The 19,548-nt window shown below is 37.8% G+C and overlaps 1 protein-coding gene across 1 annotated transcript in view; it reads left to right on the forward strand.

Moving 5' to 3' along the window:
• The first annotated feature begins 951 nt into the window (after positions 1–951).
• Positions 952–19,548, forward strand: part of LOC128684894 (serine-rich adhesin for platelets-like) — a 47,160-nt gene continuing 28,563 nt past the window's right edge. Inside the window, exons 1-8 of the mRNA XM_070097120.1 lie at positions 952–1,082; positions 2,737–3,232; positions 4,235–4,327; positions 4,863–5,495; positions 6,606–6,788; positions 7,484–7,650; positions 14,352–14,438; positions 14,682–18,827. Of these exons, the coding sequence (XP_069953221.1) occupies positions 2,794–3,232; positions 4,235–4,327; positions 4,863–5,495; positions 6,606–6,788; positions 7,484–7,650; positions 14,352–14,438; positions 14,682–18,827 (5,748 nt within the window). The 5' untranslated portion in view covers positions 952–1,082; positions 2,737–2,793. The remainder of the gene's footprint in view (positions 1,083–2,736; positions 3,233–4,234; positions 4,328–4,862; positions 5,496–6,605; positions 6,789–7,483; positions 7,651–14,351; positions 14,439–14,681; positions 18,828–19,548) is intronic.

A 19,548-nucleotide genomic window follows, 5' to 3' on the forward strand; every position in this document is an offset into this window, starting at 1 on the left:
GTGGTTCTGCTTTTCGCAGGTCCATTGAAAAGTCTCTGAGGTTATTAATTTTTTTCCAAGAGCTGCACAAAGCAGTTCAAGCATTTGTATAATTACTTTTTTGTACTTGTTTTTCAACCTAAAACCAACTGGCATGGGTTGAGTTATGTTGTGAGATATTAGGTACGAGTAAACTCGCTTATGTATTATTTTTTCGAAGATTTTAGATAGTAAAAGCAAGTTGGATATAGTCCTATAGTTATTTACTCCAGTTGGATCACCTCCTGTGAGGATCATGGTAACTCTTGTTACCTTAAGTAATGATGGGAGAGTTGAAGCTACAACTGATTTATTGAACAGTTGTAACACATGACAGCACATGACCTGCTCTTTTGTACATTAGTGATGACAAATTGTTTAAGTTTCCTGTCTTATTTTTCAGTGACTGATTTTTTTGGGGGTTATCGTAGGTAATTTACACATATGTTACCACATATGATAATTTGTGTACCTGTATGTATGTTTACTTGTACCAAAACAAATTTACTGACTTACTAAGATTAGCTGGAGCTAGAGTGAAGGCTGAACTTAGGGATTAAGTAGTTAAGTAAATTTATTCAGGTATAGGTACACATATATAGTTACATAAATTGTTATCATAGCAACCTATGTGTAGTTACCTATGATAACCCAAAAAGGTCAGACAAACTGACTTATTTCAATTGGGGATACCCCTCAAGGAAGGTTCCTTGATGTTGGTGAGGGGCTCTTGATTTAGGGAATTGGATCTGTGCTCCAGTTCCCCGAATTAAGCCTGAATGCCTTCCTTACCCCCTCCCCAGACGCTGTATAATCCTCCGGGTTTAGCGTTTCCTCCTTGATTATAATAATAATCCATTGGGGATAACATAGTAGGATCACTCAGTAAGTTTAATCCATCCAGTCTTGAATGTTGCTAATATTTTAACCTGTCGAAAATTAAATTATTTAAGACTGAAGATAATGTTAGCTGATGAGAATGTTCTCCCGAGGTGTTCACTCTGAGTGATGGTCACTCAGGTTGTTGCTGCTGGTGCTGACTCCATCCATCCCTCCCTCATCAGGTACTGATAATACCTCTTATTACTCTCCCTCTATGATTATCATGTAGATATGTGTGTGTGAAGCACATATGGAGCACATATGGAGCACATGTGTAGCACATATAAGGTGGATCAGAGTAGCTAGAGTGCATCTCGGGGAGTCACAGTGTTTTATTGGGTTATTATTACTTAATTTACACCTGAGTTACTATTCAAAACTTTCTTCAGAGATAGTAATAGTAGACTACTGTTCCCTGCACAACCTCACTCATTAATTATATTTTCTGTTTTACAGTATTATGGGTCGAGTACATTTTTCCCGGGACAAGTCCGTTAATATTTTATATTATAAATAACTACCATTTTATGTATTCAAAAGGAAAAAATAGTTATTTGTTGTGGAGATTGTTTATTTAGGTGATCATAGGCAAAATAAAAAAAAATATATAGTAAATTCCATTTCGTGATCTGTGAAATGTTGAGTAATATTTAAATATTATAATACATAACCAAACTTAACCTAACCTTGCGCTGTATAATCCTCCGGGTTTAGAGCTTGCCCCTTGATTATAATAATAATAATTAACCTAACCTTGAAAAGTTGTAAAATTGTCTGCTAGGTTAAGCCGGGTAATATTGTGTTGTCTCTCAGTGTACTCATGGCACCTCTGCTTTTCATCGGGGGAATGTTGCATCTCCTGCCGAGTCTTTTACTTTCATATGGAGTGATTTTCGTGTGTAGGTTTGTTCCCAATCCCTCCAGGACCTTGGGTAGTGTTAGCCACCCGAGATAACCCAAGAAAGCCATCAAGGACTGTTTGTCTTACTTCCATTGTGGTCCTTTTAATCTTGTCCCCAGGACCCATACCAGTCGACTAACACCCAGGTACCTACTTACTACTAGGTGAACAGAGACAGCAGGTATAAGGACACATGCTCAACATTTCCACCCAGCTGGGAATCGAACCACGGACACTCATTATGTGAGGCGAGTGTGTTGCCATCTGAGCCACGGGACACTGCAGAGTAGTAGTCGTAAACCTTAGCCGAAATGCTTAATTATTTCATGATATACAAATGTTGTAAGTATTGTAAAATGTTATCTGATGCCTGAGTTCTGCCATTTAGTAGCTGTAAACTATAGCCTCACACTTTTGTATTGAATCTGATGAAGAATGTACAGTCGTGCATTGCTTAACAATGGGAATATGTTCTGAGAGATGCATCGTTAGGTGATTTCATCATTGTGCAAACGTCATAGAGTGTATGAGGCTGCTGCCAGCGTAACACGATATACTGTTTTACAGTAATTTTTTTTTATAAGTAGAAAGAGTACACTCTAGAATAATGATAAATGTACATTACATATAGTAAATGCATAAACCAGTACCATAGTTGCTTACTTTCACTATCAAGTACTATGTATTGTACATAATTGGATGTGCTATACTTTTATATGACTGGTAGCACTGGGGACCACAGTTGTACATGTAGTCTGTTGACTGAAATGTCGTTACGCGGTGCATGACTGTATTTTTGGCATGACACTCCTGCACCAGTGTCCAGCAGTATTCTGTGATAGTTATATTCTGGTTCCAGTAATAATAATAATAATAATAATAATAATAATAATAATGATTAATAATAATAATAATACATGTACTGTTCTTTGCAGCTGATTTTCTGGTCAAATTTACATCTCCTCTGAAGCCCATGCCTGCACCAAGGTATCATGGCTTTCCTTGGCCGTGTGTCCTCGAGAGCACATTCCCATCTCCTAGATGACCTTGACTTGCAACCAGTTCGGGAGGTGAGAGAACGAATACTAAATGATGTTCCTCACGATCCTGTTGTTCCGTCCCCCAGAGTGAAATTTAATTTTGTCGATGTGTCTTTCCCCAAACCACAAGAGAGTTTGAGCAGACCTGGAGTTATTCCAGCTAATGTAGAAAAGATGGCTGGTAATCCAAGAAGAAGAAATTATGACAAGGAAAAAAAGGAAAATAGAGATTTGACAAAAGACAAGGAGAGATCTGACAAGGAAAATAAATTTTCAAATGTTAATCAGAGAGGTGAAAGTGACCGCCGTGAGTTTCTGTCGCAGCTCCTGAAGAAAGGTATCCCTGTGTGGGAGGAAGTTCCCGAAGATGAAAGGAGAATGAAATTTATTGGTAAGAAATTTAGTTATTGTTGTGAGTGCTAGAATTCAATTTTTGTGCTTAAAAAATGACTTAATGCTTGATGTGTTATGCACTCTCCACAATTGCAGTTTGATGTAGAATCTTTAAGTAATTTTTTAAATAATTAGTTCAAACAATTTGGGTTTTGTAACAACTAATGGCTGTATGACTCTCAAAATCATAATAACATAATTGCAACAAATCACTGAACCCATGGGAAGTGACCTGTGAGTTTTAGGACTCACTTGTCATGGATTCAAGTCCATTCCATGATTTGATTAACTATTGACTAGTTATGCTGCTAGTTGGTTCAGAGAACCTAAGTAAATTTGAATAATTCACACCTGAATATCCTAATTAGAGATGTTGGTGTTTATATCCATCTTGTAGTAGCCAGTATTCCCAATCATTCATGTGAGCTGTTTGGCATCTAGAAAACTTGCTACTTTTTACATCACCCAAACTTTTCTAACTAAAGCTTGTTTATTTCAGGAGATACAGTGCTATACTATATGTAGGAGCTAGAAAAATTTGCAGAGCTTCTTTGGATTTATTAACTGTAGCTCTTGGGCATTATGTTAGTCAAAATGTTAATTTGGTTGTATAGACTAGATAATATCACAAACATTCTCATTAGTTGAAATCATGTAACAAACATTGTTATTAGTTGAGATAGTCTTCCAATCATTGTCATTAGTTGAAATTCTTAATTCATTATGATTTGCTGTTGAGCAAATGATATTATATTACAAGAGTACTGTAAATTATTTTTCAAGAGAATTAAAATGGAAATTTATGCAAATTCTTTACATATTAACAAATGTAATTCCACTGTTGATATGCACTAAATGTAATTTTTTCTAACCAGTGATTCCTTTGCATAAATTTTTCAAAATACAGTATACATTATTATTATTATTATTATTATTATTATTATTATTATTATTATTATTATTATTATAATAATACTGTATTAATATTAATTTATTTTAGATGGAACGAATACCCTTAGCCGTCGGCCTTACCTAATAAACCCTAACACGTCCAATATCACTCTTCGGAGTTCAAATATGAATCAAAAGCCATGTAAGTTTTGTAAGAACTGTTTGCATTGCTTTTTGAGTTGTCTATGATCTTATTAGCTTCAAATTTTTATTCAGTACAATATTCACAGTCAGAGCTTTCTTTTATCCTTGCCTCAGAACACCAGATATATACTGGATTAATTTTCTCTATAAGGAATCTTGCCACCAAATCTCTAATGATATTTCCCTCTGTCAGCATTTTGACTTAACTTATACATTCTATAATTTGTACAGTAGTCTAAATACAATAAACTCTCCATATAATGGATTAATAGGGAGCAACATTTGGCTGATAATGACAGTCATGGTGGATAAAGAAAAGATTGTTTTGCCATGATGGTAAGTAATTGACAATTATATAATCAATAGACTTTGATCATTATTACTGAATCAATTGATCCAGAGAGTTTTGTTCTGTATTTCCAAAGTCCCTTACATGGAGGGTTTACTGTTACCTAGTTAGTGTTTTATGGTGCTATTTTCTTTTATAAATAAATCATTTTGTATCATTATTTGTATACTTCCATCTCTGACAGGTAAAGTACCAACAGCTGTGTGGGAAGATGTACCTCAAGAATCCATAAATTCCTATCCTCTCCGTCCAGATGAAGACTTGTTAGATAGTCCTTTACATAGTGGTAGAAGTATGGAGGAAAGATGTTGTGGAGATATATATAGTGAAGTTCCCAAGAGTTTTAAGCAGAGTACCAAGAAGGCTCAAAGTTCACATTCCAAAACTCATGTGCAAAATCAGCACAGTGATTACAGTAACCAGCCACAGATGCAACAGACAATCATTCAGAGTCAAGTGCTAGTGCAAAATCCAATTCTCCATACTCACACAGGGGAGTCTCAGTCAAGACAGCCCAGTACCTCACCAGTGCAGTGCTTGAGTAGGAATAATTACTCTCCTGGTCACACCTCAAGCTCGGATCACTCGCCAGAACATTGCTCAAGTCAGAAAAGTGACACTCCCATTCAAGACTCAACTCAGAGTCACACCGAAGTTTCTTGCTCAGCTCAGCATTATTCTCAGCTTCCTATGGAGAGCACTGCTCTTAATCATAGTGAAGAACCTAACAAGTCTGAAAGTAGACTAGTAAGTCAAGAAAGACATTCAAGACCTGCCTTGAAGAGAATATATGGTGGATGTATTGAAGATGATGCTGGTAAGTTTAGTTTTGTTTTGCTAAATTACCTTTTCTTTACATGTTCAAGTAGCATTTTGTTTGACATTGCCAAAAGAACCATTTTCTGTTTGGTGGTATTTTGTTCAAAAAAATACTATTAATTCTAGAAAGTGCACATTTTATTTTGAAACAAACATGACTCGACCCATAAATAAATTAGAAAGTACAGTATATGGACCTTATGGCTAGTAAATAAGAAGAAATGTATAAAAATGTATTGCATATATACCATTTTGATACATTAACAAACATTACAACCTTGGCTGCAGTGTGACTCCAACCCAGGTTAAAAGTTATTTCATCTCTCACTGACGACTGTTATATAAATCTGGTAACTACAACCACAACACTGAGAGCAGTTGTAGTTACCACCACCACCACTCCATATTCCTTATTTTGAATAGCTAGTGTGAAATAATTTTTGTTCCTTTTGCCACTACCAGTTAAAGTTCACATTTTGTATGGCATATTCTGTAAAACTTAGCAAAATTTATCTCTTCAATCTCTCTCCTTTTCAAAATCACCATTGCACATTTTCCATCAAATACTTTGAAACGATATGTTTCTACATGAAGTACATTACAGTATATTATGTTCACTATAGCTTCTTTTCATTATTTTTGTAGTGTCTGCACGCTTCTGGTAAGACAGTGGTGGAATGAATGTGGGTGAAAGTGTTTCTTTTTTGGGCCACCCTACCTTGGTGGGAGATGGCTAGTGTGTTAAGAAAAACAGAAAAGTATTGTCAACATTGAATTTTGACAAAATAGATTGCACATATATTTTTGTGGTCACCTTACCATGCTATAAGAATAACAGTGCAGAATTATTATAGCGAGTAATTTGCCTCATTTCATATATTGGTGCTTAATGTCTCTCACTATCATACTTTGTGTATTTATGATATTAACTTTGTTTAAAAATTGCTTTCCATTGTTAAATTTTTATTTACTCTCTACAGTACATAATATGTCATTATATTTTTGTATTTTTTCATTCACTTCTACTTTTCTGTCATTAAGTTATGCATCATAATGAAAACCATCTTTGATGCATTCTTATATTATTTACTATTATTAATGATTTCAGCAATGGAATTTATAAGCTGGTGGCCAGGAGATAAACCTAAGAGAGAGAAAAGTAAAGATGGAGAAGAAGAGAAACACGAGAAGGAATCCACTAAAGAATCTCGGGGCAAGAGAGATTTGTCCGCACCTTCACGTTCTTCTACAGAACCTCCATTGAGACGACATAAGTTGTTAAGCAATGAAGGTAAATTTTGTTTTGTGTTTAGAATTATGCTAAGAGAATGAGTGATAGTGAATATTTTTTCTTCCTTGGGTCTCACTGCTTTGGTGGGAAATACCTGCTACTGTAAGTCAAATTTTTTGTTTTAAGTTTCTTTCTTAATTTGCTTACAGTGTGATAGTTGTTTAAAGTAGTGCAGTGCTTGCACTCAGAACGAAAGGTGGAGATGTTGCAGTTTGAAAGGTCATTTAAACTGTGATATCTGTACATTTCTGGCAAAAACATATTTAATGAATGTCAAGGAAGGTAGGTGCCTTGATGCTGGTGAAGAGCTTTTGATTCAGGGAGCTGGATCTACCTTCTGCTTCCTTGAATAGAACCTGATTGCATCCCATTCATTACACACACTGTATGTCTGCCCCTCTTGAATATGCTTTTCTAATATTAATCTTAACCCTTTAAATGTTTCCAACATGTAAGTATACAGGGGATCAAACTTTGTCTGATACACTAATGTATGTATTTTTGGGGGGCTTCAAATTTGCTGTCACCTTTTTCATGCCTTGGCTCAACTGTTTGGGTGTCTCACCACTCTGCATGCTCTCAGCCAATCCCTAGGTACCTTAACCTCTTCCATACATTTATTAAGTAAAAGCACTAACATTTCTTTCTTTATCCCATTCCTAGCTGCTTTACTTATGTTGATATTTATATTTTAGATGTTGAATCAGAAAATTTGGCCAAGACTCCTCCACGTGTGAGGAAATATGAGCAAGCTGAAGTGAGAAAATACATGGAGGCCAAGCGATCAGAATGCTTCAAGAACCGCAGAGAACAAAAACTCCAACTTGAACAGGAAAAGATTAAGAAAGAGGAGAGACTGAAGGTAGGTGTGTGACTGTTTTTATTGTTTTAAGGGGAAATATGACTTAGCTTTACCTGTTACTGTATGCATGTGCAATACTGTAGTTGACTACAGAAATTAATTTTACAGAAACTACCTTTGGACTTTTGAGATGAGGAATGAATAAGAGATTGCCTAAGAATGCTGAGTTTAGATCTTTGATATACATTGGACTCTCATATTAGGCAGGTCATGTGCCTGAAATCGAGACACTATGTAATATTTTTTTTTTTTTTTTTTTTTTTTTAATATATACTTTGGCTATCTCTTGCCAAGGCAGGGTGACCCAGAGAAAATAACACATTCACTATTATTCATTCAGTCACTGTCTTTCTGGAAGTGTGCTGACATCACAGTTCAGATTACCCTCTAACTATAAACTCACCCCTCTTTCAGAGTGCAGGCACTGTCTTTCCCATCTCCAGGTTTGAAGTCTGGGTAACAGGTTTCTCTGAATCCCTCAATAAATATTACCTTGCTCACTCTCCAACATCACATCCATTAAAAACCACCTGCTTCCTTTCATTCCTATCTAACATGCTCACACATTCCTGGGACAATCCCTACTCCTACTACTGTCTGTTCCAGACTTATATACCCTCTCTGTCATCCTGTTCCTCGCTACATGCCCAAAACCACTACAGTAACTTCTCCTCAGACCTCTGAATTATACCCTTTTCGACCCCTCATTGTCTTTTAATTTTTATACTCCGAACCCCTCTTCATCATCATTATTATTATTATTATTATTATTATTATTATTAACACATTGGCCGATTCTCACTAAGGCAGGGTGGCCCGAAAAAGAAAAAAAAGAAAAAATTTCATCATCATTCACTCCATCACTCTTGCCAGAGGGGTGCTTTACACTTCAGTTATAAAACTGCAACAGTAGCACCCCTCCTTCAGAGTGCAGACACTGTACTTGCCATCTCTAGGACTCGAGTCCAGCCTACCGATTTCCCTGACTCCCTTCATAAATGTTACTTTGCTCACACTCCAACAGCACGTCAAACATTAAAAACCATTTGTTTCCATTCTTTTTTTTTTTTTTTTCAACAAGTCGGCCGTCTCCCACCGAGGCAGGGTGACCCAAAAAAGAAAGAAAATCCCCAAAAAGAAAATACTTTCATCATCATTCAACACTTTCACCACACTCGCACATTATCACTGTTTTTGCAGAGGTGCTCAGAATACAACAGTCTAGAAGCATAAACATATAAAGATACACAACATATCCCTCCAAACTGCCAATATCCCAAACCCCTCCTTTAAAGTGCAGGCATTGTACTTCCCATTTCCAGGACTCAAGTCCGACTATATGAAAATAACCGGTTTCCCTGAATCCCTTCACTAAATATTACCCTGCTCACACTCCAACAGATCGTCAGGTCCCAAGTACCATTCGTTTCCATTCACTCCTATCAATTGCGCTCACACATGCCCCCTGCACACAAAACCTCCTTTACCCCCTCCAACCTTTCCTCGGCCGACCCTTACCCCTCCTTCCCTCCACTACAGATTGATACACTCGTTTATAAACTAAAAGAGGAGGCAGTTAGGGTAAGATATAAACAGCTATTGGAGGATAGATGGGCTAATGAGAGCATAGGCAATGGGGTCGAAGAGGTATGGGGTAGGTTTAAAAATGTAGTGTTAGAGTGTTCAGCAGAAGTTTGTGGTTACAGGAAAGTGGGTGCAGGAGGGAAGAGGAGCGATTGGTGGAATGATGATGTAAAGAGAGTAGTAAGGGAGAAAAAGTTAGCATATGAGAAGTTTTTACAAAGTAGAAGTGATGCAAGGAGGGAAGAGTATATGGAGAAAAAGAGAGAGGTTAAGAGAGTGGTGAAGCAATGTAAAAAGAGAGCAAATGAGAGAGTGGGTGAGATGTTATCAACAAATTTTGTTGAAAATAAGAAAAAGTTTTGGAGTGAGATTAACAAGTTAAGAAAGCCTAGAGAACAAATTGATTTGTCAGTTAAAAATAGGAGAGGAGAGTTATTAAATGGAGAGTTAGAGGTATTGGGAAGATGGAAGGAATATTTTGAGGAATTGTTAAATGTTGATGAAGATAGGGAAGCTGTGATTTCGTGTATAGGGCAAGGAGGAATAACATCTTGTAGGAGTGAGGAAGAGCCAGTTGTGAGTGTGGGGGAAGTTCGTGAGGCAGTAGGTAAAATGAAAGGGGGTAAGGCAGCCGGGATTGATGGGATAAAGATAGAAATGTTAAAAGCAGGTGGGGATATAGTTTTGGAGTGGTTGGTGCAATTATTTAATAAATGTATGGAAGAGGGTAAGGTACCTAGGGATTGGCAGAGAGCATGCATAGTTCCTTTGTATAAAGGCAAAGGGGATAAAAGAGAGTGCAAAAATTATAGGGGGATAAGTCTGTTGAGTGTACCTGGTAAAGTGTATGGTAGAGTTATAATTGAAAGAATTAAGAGTAAGACGGAGAATAGGATAGCAGATGAACAAGGAGGCTTTAGGAAAGGTAGGGGGTGTGTGGACCAGGTGTTTACAGTGAAACATATAAGTGAACAGTATTTAGATAAGGCTAAAGAGGTCTTTGTGGCATTTATGGATTTGGAAAAGGCGTATGACAGGGTGGATAGGGGGGCAATGTGGCAGATGTTGCAAGTGTATGGTGTAGGAGGTAGGTTACTGAAAGCAGTGAAGAGTTTTTACGAGGATAGTGAGGCTCAAGTTAGAGTATGTAGGAAAGAGGGAAATTTTTTCCCAGTAAAAGTAGGCCTTAGACAAGGATGTGTGATGTCACCGTGGTTGTTTAATATATTTATAGATGGGGTTGTAAGAGAAGTAAATGCGAGGGTCTTGGCAAGAGGCGTGGAGTTAAAAGATAAAGAATCACACACAAAGTGGGAGTTGTCACAGCTGCTCTTTGCTGATGACACTGTGCTCTTGGGAGATTCTGAAGAGAAGTTGCAGAGATTGGTGGATGAATTTGGTAGGGTGTGCAAAAGAAGAAAATTAAAGGTGAATACAGGAAAGAGTAAGGTTATGAGGATAACAAAAAGATTAGGTGATGAAAGATTGAATATCAGATTGGAGGGAGAGAGTATGGAGGAGGTGAACGTATTCAGATATTTGGGAGTGGACGTGTCAGCGGATGGGTCTATGAAAGATGAGGTGAATCATAGAATTGATGAGGGAAAAAGAGTGAGTGGTGCACTTAGGAGTCTGTGGAGACAAAGAACTTTGTCCTTGGAGGCAAAGAGGGGAATGTATGAGAGTATAGTTTTACCAACGCTCTTATATGGGTGTGAAGCGTGGGTGATGAATGTTGCAGCGAGGAGAAGGCTGGAGGCAGTGGAGATGTCATGTCTGAGGGCAATGTGTGGTGTGAATATAATGCAGAGAATTCGTAGTTTGGAAGTTAGGAGGAGGTGCGGGATTACCAAAACTGTTGTCCAGAGGGCTGAGGAAGGGTTGTTGAGGTGGTTCGGACATGTAGAGAGAATGGAGCGAAACAGAATGACTTCAAGAGTGTATCAGTCTGTAGTGGAAGGAAGGCGGGGTAGGGGTCGGCCTAGGAAGGGTTGGAGGGAGGGGGTAAAGGAGGTTTTGTGTGCGAGGGGCTTGGACTTCCAGCAGGCATGCGTGAGCGTGTTTGATAGGAGTTAATGGAGACAAATGGTTTTTAATACTTGACGTGCTGTTGGAGTGTGAGCAAAGTAACATTTATGAAGGGATTCAGGGAAACCGGCAGGCCGGACTTGAGTTCTGGAGATTGGAAGTAAAGTCACTCTGTTTCGTTCCATTCTCTCTACATGTCCAAACCACCTCAGCAACCCCTCCTCAGCCCTCTGGATAATAGTTGTTGTAATCCCACACCTCCTCTTAATTTCCAAACTACGAATTCTCTGTATTATATACACACCACACATTGCCCTCAGACATGAGATCTCCACTGCCTCCAGCCTTCTCCTTATTGCAAAATTCACTACCCATGCTTCACACCCATATAAGAGTGTTGGTATAACTATACTCTCATACATTCCCCTCTTTGCTTCCACAGACAAAGTTCTTTGTCTCCACAGATTCCTAAGTGCACCACTCACCCTTTTCCCCTCATCAATTCTATGATTCACCTCATCCTTCATAGACCCATCTGCAAACACATCCACTCTTAAATATCTGAATACATTTACCTCCTCCATACTCTCTTCCTCCAATCTGATATCCAATCTTTCATCACCTAATCTTTTTGTTATCCTCATAACCTTACTCATTCCTGTATTCACTTTTAATTTTCTTCTTTTACATACCCTACCAAATTCATCCACCAACCTCTGCAACTTCTCTTCAGAATCTCCCAAGAGCACAGTGTCATTAGCAAAGAGCAACTGTGACAACTCCTACTCTGTGTGATTCTTTATCTTTTAACTCTACGCCTCTTGCCAAGACCCTCGCATTTACTTCTCTTACAATCCCATTTATAAATATATTAAACAAACATGGTGACATCACACATCCTTGTCTAAGGCCTACTTTTACTGGGAAATAATCTCCCCTCTTTCCTACATACTCTAACTTGAGCCTCACTATCCTCGTAAAAACTCTTCACTGCTTTCAGTAACCTACCTCCTACACCATACACCTGCAACATCTGCCACATTGCCCCCCTATCCACCCTGTCATATGCCTTTTCCAAATCCATAAATACCACAAAAAACCTCTTTAACCTTGTCTAAATACTGTTCACTTATATGTCTCACTGTAAACACTTGATCTACACACCCCCTACCTTTCCTAAAGCCTCCTTGTTCATCTGCTATCCTATTCTCCGTCCTACTCTTAATTCTTTCAATAATAACTCTACCATACACTTTACCAGGTATACTCAACAGACTTCTCCCCCTATAATTTTTACACTCTTTTGTCCCCTTTGCCTTTATACAAAGGAACTATGCATGCTCTCTGCCAATCCCTAGGTACCTTACCCTCTTCCATACATTTATTAAATAATAGCACCAACCACTCCAAAACTATATCCCCACCTGCTTTTAACATTTCTATCTTTATCCCATCAATCCCAGCTGCCTTACCCCCTTTCATTCTGTCTACTGCCTCACGAACTTCCCTCACACTCACAACTGGCTCTTCCTCACTCCTACAAGATGTTATTCCTCCTTGCCCTATACACGAAATCACAGCTTCCCTATCTTCATCATCATTTAACAATTCCTCAAAATATTCCCTCCATCTTCCCAATACCTCTAACTCTCCATTTAACAACTCTCCTCTCCTATTTTTAACTGACAAATCCATTTGTTCTCTAGGCTTCCTTAACTTGTTAATCTCACTCCAAAACTTTTTCTTATTTTCAACAAAATTTGTTGATAACATCTCACCCATTCTCTCATTTGCTCTCTTTTTACATTGCTTCACCACTCTCTTAACCTCTCTCTTTTTCTCCATATACTCTTTCTTCCTTGCATCACTTCTACTTTGTAAAAACTTCTCATTTGCTAACTTTTTCTCCCTTACTACTCTCTTTACATCATCATTCCACCAATCGCTCCTCTTTCCTCCCGCACCCACTTTCCTGTAACCACAAACTTCTGCTGAACACACTAAAACTACATTTTTAAGCCTACCCCATACATCTTTGACCCCATTACCTATGCTCTCATTAGCCCATCTATCCTCCAATAGCTGTTTATATCTTACCCTAACTGCCTTCTCTTTTAGTTTATAAACCTTCACCTCTCTCTTACCTGATGCTTCTTTTACATACCCTGCGAAATTCATCATATTTACATCATATATTACTCTCTCACACATGACATCTCCACTGTCCCTGTGTTGTCTCCTAATCTGTGTGTAATCTTTTTCAATAAGTGTCTTTTTTTTTTTTTCTCATGGGAGGTTGCTTGATGCCGGTGAGGGGCTCTTGATCTAGGGAATTGGATGTGTGCTCCAGTTCCCTGAATTGAGCCTGAATACCTTCCATCCCCCTCCCCACATGCGCTGTGTAATCCTGCAGGTTTAGCACTCTCTATGATTATAATAATGGTTTTTATTTATGTGAGATGGAAACACGGTTGAAAATTTGCACTTTCTTGTGTACCAGAAGATTGGTTAGACAGGTGCTGGGGAGGCTTCATATTAAAGATGGTTGGATAAACTACATTTTGAATGTGGCCAGAGAAGATAATTTAGAAAACTTTATGTAACAAATTGTTATTCAAAATATCAAATGTAATTTTTTCTTTGATTTTACCGACCATCTGCCAAGGCAGGGTGACCCAAAAAGGAAATGCGTTCACTATTTTATATTTTGTACATGCAAAAATTAAGTATTGATTTATAGCAAAGGTGAACTACATTTTCTGTAGTAGTAGTATTCATGTGTGCATGTGCAAGTTGAGTGAGCCCAGTAACAAATTGCATTGTTTTTTATTGATTTTCAAATTAGATCATTAGCAATACTAGCTAAAGTGTAGCTGTATTACACATTCTCTACTGAAGACACTTTGTAATTATTTTTGCCATTTGTTTTATGTTATGACTGTTGTTCAGTTGTAAATATATTTTACATGCACTTAAAGCTGCTTTTAATCAGTAAGCAGTTTTAATAACATTGTAGAAAACTTTGAAAATGTGTTATAAACATAGATTCTAAAGCCTTCATTTTTTAAATAAAGTACTATTTGTTTTAGGAGCTAGCAGTCAAAACCAAACAGTTGGCTCCATGCAAGAAAACCGAAGGTCTTTCAACAACAGCTGCGGCAAAGAATAGTGACCAGGTAGTGTTATTCATTCAAATTCATATTTTTATTTCTCTTTATGCTCTGAAAAGATAATGTAATTTACATGTAATAAAACATTGTTAGGCACAAAAGAAAGCCACAAATATTTATGGCATTTCAGGCCATAAATATCGTTGATGTACAGCCTCTTAGTTCAAGAGTTCAGTTTTCCTTGAAATAATATAAAAGGTTGTTCTTCAGTAGTGTACCTTATTTAATTATTGCTTGTCCTTTCTGTAGGGTCACTCTAACATAAAAAATCCTCCCAACTGGGGCTGCTCTGAAGACTGTGAACATGAAGTTTATCCAGAAATACAGTCGACTCAAAAGTGTGCACAGCCTGACTACCAAGCTGCCAGTTTTCCTTCTCACAAGACTGAAAATGCTTGTCAGACAAATAAAACAAGCCTGGAATTGAGTAAAGAGGAAACTAAAAGGAAATCTACTGATAAATCTCCTAAACAAATTAGTGCAGTCGGCAAAGATTCGCAAAGGAAGAAGAAAGGGAAAGATATTAAAGCCAAGCATAAAAGAAAACCTATCAGTGACAGCGATAACATTAGTGACATTGTGAGTCGTACTGTAGAGGAATGTGAGAGGCAGGTTAAATCTTCCAATGTATCATTAGATAGCCTTTCATCTTTATCATCTGTATCAGTCAGTTCGTCAGATAGCGAGTCGAAGGGCAGCGAATCCTCGGTTATTTCTGGTCTGGATTTGACTCCGAAGCAGCGAGTCATCTCACTAGCTCAGATGGCTCAGAAACTTACTGACAGGATTACACAAGAGGAGGAGAATCTGAAACATCACTTTATAAATGAGAGAGGAAGGTTAGATATTAACATGGAGTCAACAGCAATGTCAAATATTACTGAGAGAAGCAGAGAGCCTTTAAAGTCTGCAGTAGGACTTAGTAGTGTGAAAGATCAGACAATTGGGGCAAGTGCTTCAAAAGCACCTATGCTATATTCAGAAATAGAAAAGCTTTCTATAGAGGACCTTATTGCAAAAATGACTGCAATGCTCCCGAATGTGTCACAGACTCAAGGAGGATCACATGCGACTAATGGCACTTACCAAGTAGATTCACAAAGCCAGAAAAAACAAGTGGGATTAAAAAATAAAATTAATGTGTCTGAGGAGAGTAAAAACCAAAAGGTAACACAAAACCAACATCAGTTTCTGAGAGAAAAGCAGAAATTGACATTAGAAGAACCTCCAAAATTAGTTCTTCCAGATACTCCTCAGTTACAGCTGTCTGGTGATGGTATTATTAAAATTGGGAATACCATTATGTTTAGTTATCCACCAGCAGAGACTCTAGAAAAGAAACAAGAATATACAAATAAAATACCAGTGCAAAAGTTACGGCATGCCTACACCCCTTCCCCTTTTCATTTTCAGAAACATATTGCACCAAGTTATTCAGGTCTTTCAAAGGTAGACTCCTTTACATTTTTGCATAAAGACAGAATGAACAAAGCAGCCCTAATTATTCAAGCTGCTTATCGAGGTTATCGAGTTAGAAAAATCACAAATTTGCTATTTAAAAACAAGAATAAATCATTGAGAAATGCTGACAGAGTTCAGCATCTAAAACGAGTAGGTAATGAAGTATCTGGTACTGCCCCTAAGCACAGTGATTTTTTTAAATATGATTATATTAGCAGACCAGTGAATGATACTGACTTGGAGGATCTGTCATCAGATGAAAATATGAATGCAGAAATTGATTGGCAGAAAATCAGAACAGAGCTTGAAAGTAGGACTTTTAAGCCAAAATATTATTTTCAGTATGATTTTCAGAAGACAGATTTGCCTGAATGGGTTAAACCCTATTTCATTTTGAGTGAGACTGGGAACCTTGAAAATTTCATTGAAACTAGAGTGAAAGAATTGGAAGTCCAAAATTGGATTTCTTCAGTTGAGAAAGATAAAGGTGCTTATGATGGCACTGTAGGAAAAGCAAGTGCTGTGAAGAGTGATGATGATAAGGAGAACTATATTGCCCTGGGGATAGCAGATCATGATGTCACTTTAACCGAGGGACCAATATCAGAGTTAGAGCAGTTGCCAAATGTTAGTTTTCATGAAAAAGAAACCCAGACCAACTTCTTTAATAAAAAGAATAACAAGAGTAAAGCAGAAAAGGAAAATAATCATAAGCAGGATTTGAAAAGTGAAGAAAGACATGAGTTTGTTGACTTGAGGAAGAAATTCACTGGGGAAAAATTATTGGCATTGCAAACATTAGATAATATGGAGGCGGACTTGAATATAGGCCAGAGGGAGATTAGCTCTGTTATTACATTAAGCACAAATAGCAGAACAGTGGAAAGGCAAGCTTCAGCTAATTCTTTGTTGGGTGAAGATATAGTACACGAGGATACACTGGAAGAGGGACCATTGGATGAAATGGATGAAGAGAATTCCACCCAACCTTCTGCTAATCACACAGTTGATACAATTAATAGCTCACATTCAGCATCCTTTGAAGAAGGGCTTATAGTTGAGTCATCAAGCAATTTGGAGTCCTCGAATGTAAATGATTCTGTTGATGTTGAGGAAATTTCAGCCCCTCATAAGTTACTTGGGCGAGGCCTTCACTTTGGACCAGCTAGTCTTAGACTTCGAGTGAATGCAGAACTCATGTACCAAGACACACTAGGAGAAGCTTTGAGTCAGTTACACAATGTGGAACACTTGAATATTCTTACTAAAACCCGACAAGAAGCTCTGGCTTTGTCTCGATGTTTAACTCTCCAGCAACAAAAAGATGAATCAAGGGCTCAGAAAAAAGTTGAAGAAGAAAGTAAGAAAAAGGAAGACATGAAAAGGAAGGAAGAGGAGAAAAATAAGAGAGAGGATGAGAAAAGATGGAAAGAAGAGCAAGAGAAAATGAAAGAAGAATTAAAAAAGCAACAAGAAGCATTATGGAGTGTTGAAAGAATGGAAAAAGAAGCAAGAGATCGTTTTGCACAGCTAGAGAGAGAGGTGCGTGCCAGGGCAGAGCAAGTCCTTTCTAATGCTACTGGTGGCAGTCAACCAGATGTCATTGCAGCAGCAGCAGTTGCTGCAGTTGGTGCAACAATATCTCAATGGGAAAGACTTAAACCAGTGCGAGGATCTCAGAGTTCAGTGGTTCTCAATGATGAGCACTTAGCAGTTTCTCTTTCAGGTTCTCACCAATATACTACATCCTTTACAGGATCCTCAAGCACCAAGTCTCAGTCAGGAGACTTGCAGAACCATGTACCTGTATTATCTAGTAGGGCTGAATCATCTAGTAATAGTAAATGTTCATCTAGTTCTGAAAAAAATATAGTAGTGAATGAAAACTCTTCTAAGAACTCGATTTCAGAAGAATTGCCATCTTCAGTTCATTCCGCTGCTAAAAGTTCTGTTGAAGATCATTACACTTCAGAAACAGAATCGGGTCATAGCTCAGTGTCTGAAAATGTTGCATCAGAAGAGAGTATTAATTCCACAAAAAAGAATAAAAGCAAAATGAGCTCTCATGCTTCAGTCAAGGAAGTTCTTTCTTTGACAAAAACATCTTCATGTAAAACAGAATCAAATATCAAGAGTTCTTATACAGGGGAAGGTAGGAGTGTATCAGCTGCATCCATGTCAGAAGTGAACAGCACAAGATCATCAAGAAGTAGAGAGAGATCGCATGGTAAGAATAGTAACAAGTTCAGGTCTGATCTTAGTAAGAATGTTTCTGAATATGTTTCAGTGAAAGAAGATACTGTAGCTTCCAGTAACTCATCAGGAGCAGTGAGTCAAGATGAGGTAATTTCAGCTTATGCTAATGTTTCAAATGATACTATACATAGTGAAGAAATACCTTTATCTGAAATCAGAGAGTCTGCCCCATCACATTCTTCACATGTTACATTAACTGGCATAAGCCAAGTTTCTTCAGCTCAGAGAAGCTCTGTTCCAGAGGACTTGAATGAATCGTATGCTAAAGAAACTGTAAGTTCAGTGAAGAAAAGCACACACTTGTCATCGTCTAGTGCAAAGACATCTTCCAGACCACATAAGTCACCCAAAAGCAAAGAAGAAAAAGAAATGTCAGACACATACTCTGAATCATTTGAAGTGGAGTCAGCAAGTGACAGCTCAAGTGCATCTGCTGCTTCCCAAGTACGAGGAAGGCATCAGCGAGACCTCAAAGGAGACCTTTCTTTTCTGTCATCAAGTAATATTTTGAACCAGCTGAGTTACAGGACTTTGTCTCAGGTTGGAAGTGGAGCAGCTGGGGCAGCTGTGGATGGTGGAAGTGGAGGTGCACTGGGAATAACTCTGAATCTAGTAGAGTCTTTACAGAAAGAAGAAGAAGTACGCCACCAACATCAGAAGGCTCTGTTGAAGTTACAGGTGAGAGTTTAGCTTTAATTGATGTTTATAAGGTGCTCAACTGTAAAGTGGATTGGTTGAAAATTAATTTAGAGCAAAATTAGTAAAACTTCATGTAAGTGATCTTGATTTAGAGGACCTCAGATATACAGAACCAAATCTGCTGGGACAGTTGATTTGGAAATGATGGACAAAATCTGTTGGTTACAGAATTGTCTGTTATTGTTTCCAACACAGCAGTGCAAGTTCGTTTCTATCCACTACAATCACCGTTACTGGGCATCCTCTCCGCTTCTTTTAGTCTGTTAAATTGACGGTTTACTTGTATCTTAATTTACCATAGTTTTCAAATTTGTTGAACTCATGCATAGATGTAATTTTAGTTAACCCCTTCAGGGTTCAAGGCCCAAATCTGAAGTGGTGCCCCAGTGTCCAAGAAGTTTCCAAAAAAAATTTGTTATTTTTTCTTATGAAATGGTAGAGAATCTTTTTTTGAAGGTAATAAAACAAAAAAGTATGAAATTTGACGGAAAATTGACGAAATTATGCTCACGCGAATTTTGATGTGTCAGCGATATTTACGAATCGGCGATTTTGCCGACTTTGACTCCCATTTTAGGCCAATTACATTATTCCAGTCAACCAAATTCTTAGCTATTTCACTAGTATTACTTCTATTCTATCGATTGAGCACAAGAAATCGCCAAGTCAACTGTTTCAACTACAAAATAAAGTGATCGGA

The sequence above is a fragment of the Cherax quadricarinatus genome, chromosome 4 (assembly GCF_038502225.1).
Source record: "Cherax quadricarinatus isolate ZL_2023a chromosome 4, ASM3850222v1, whole genome shotgun sequence".
In the NCBI taxonomy this organism is placed as follows: Eukaryota; Metazoa; Arthropoda; class Malacostraca; order Decapoda; family Parastacidae; genus Cherax; species Cherax quadricarinatus.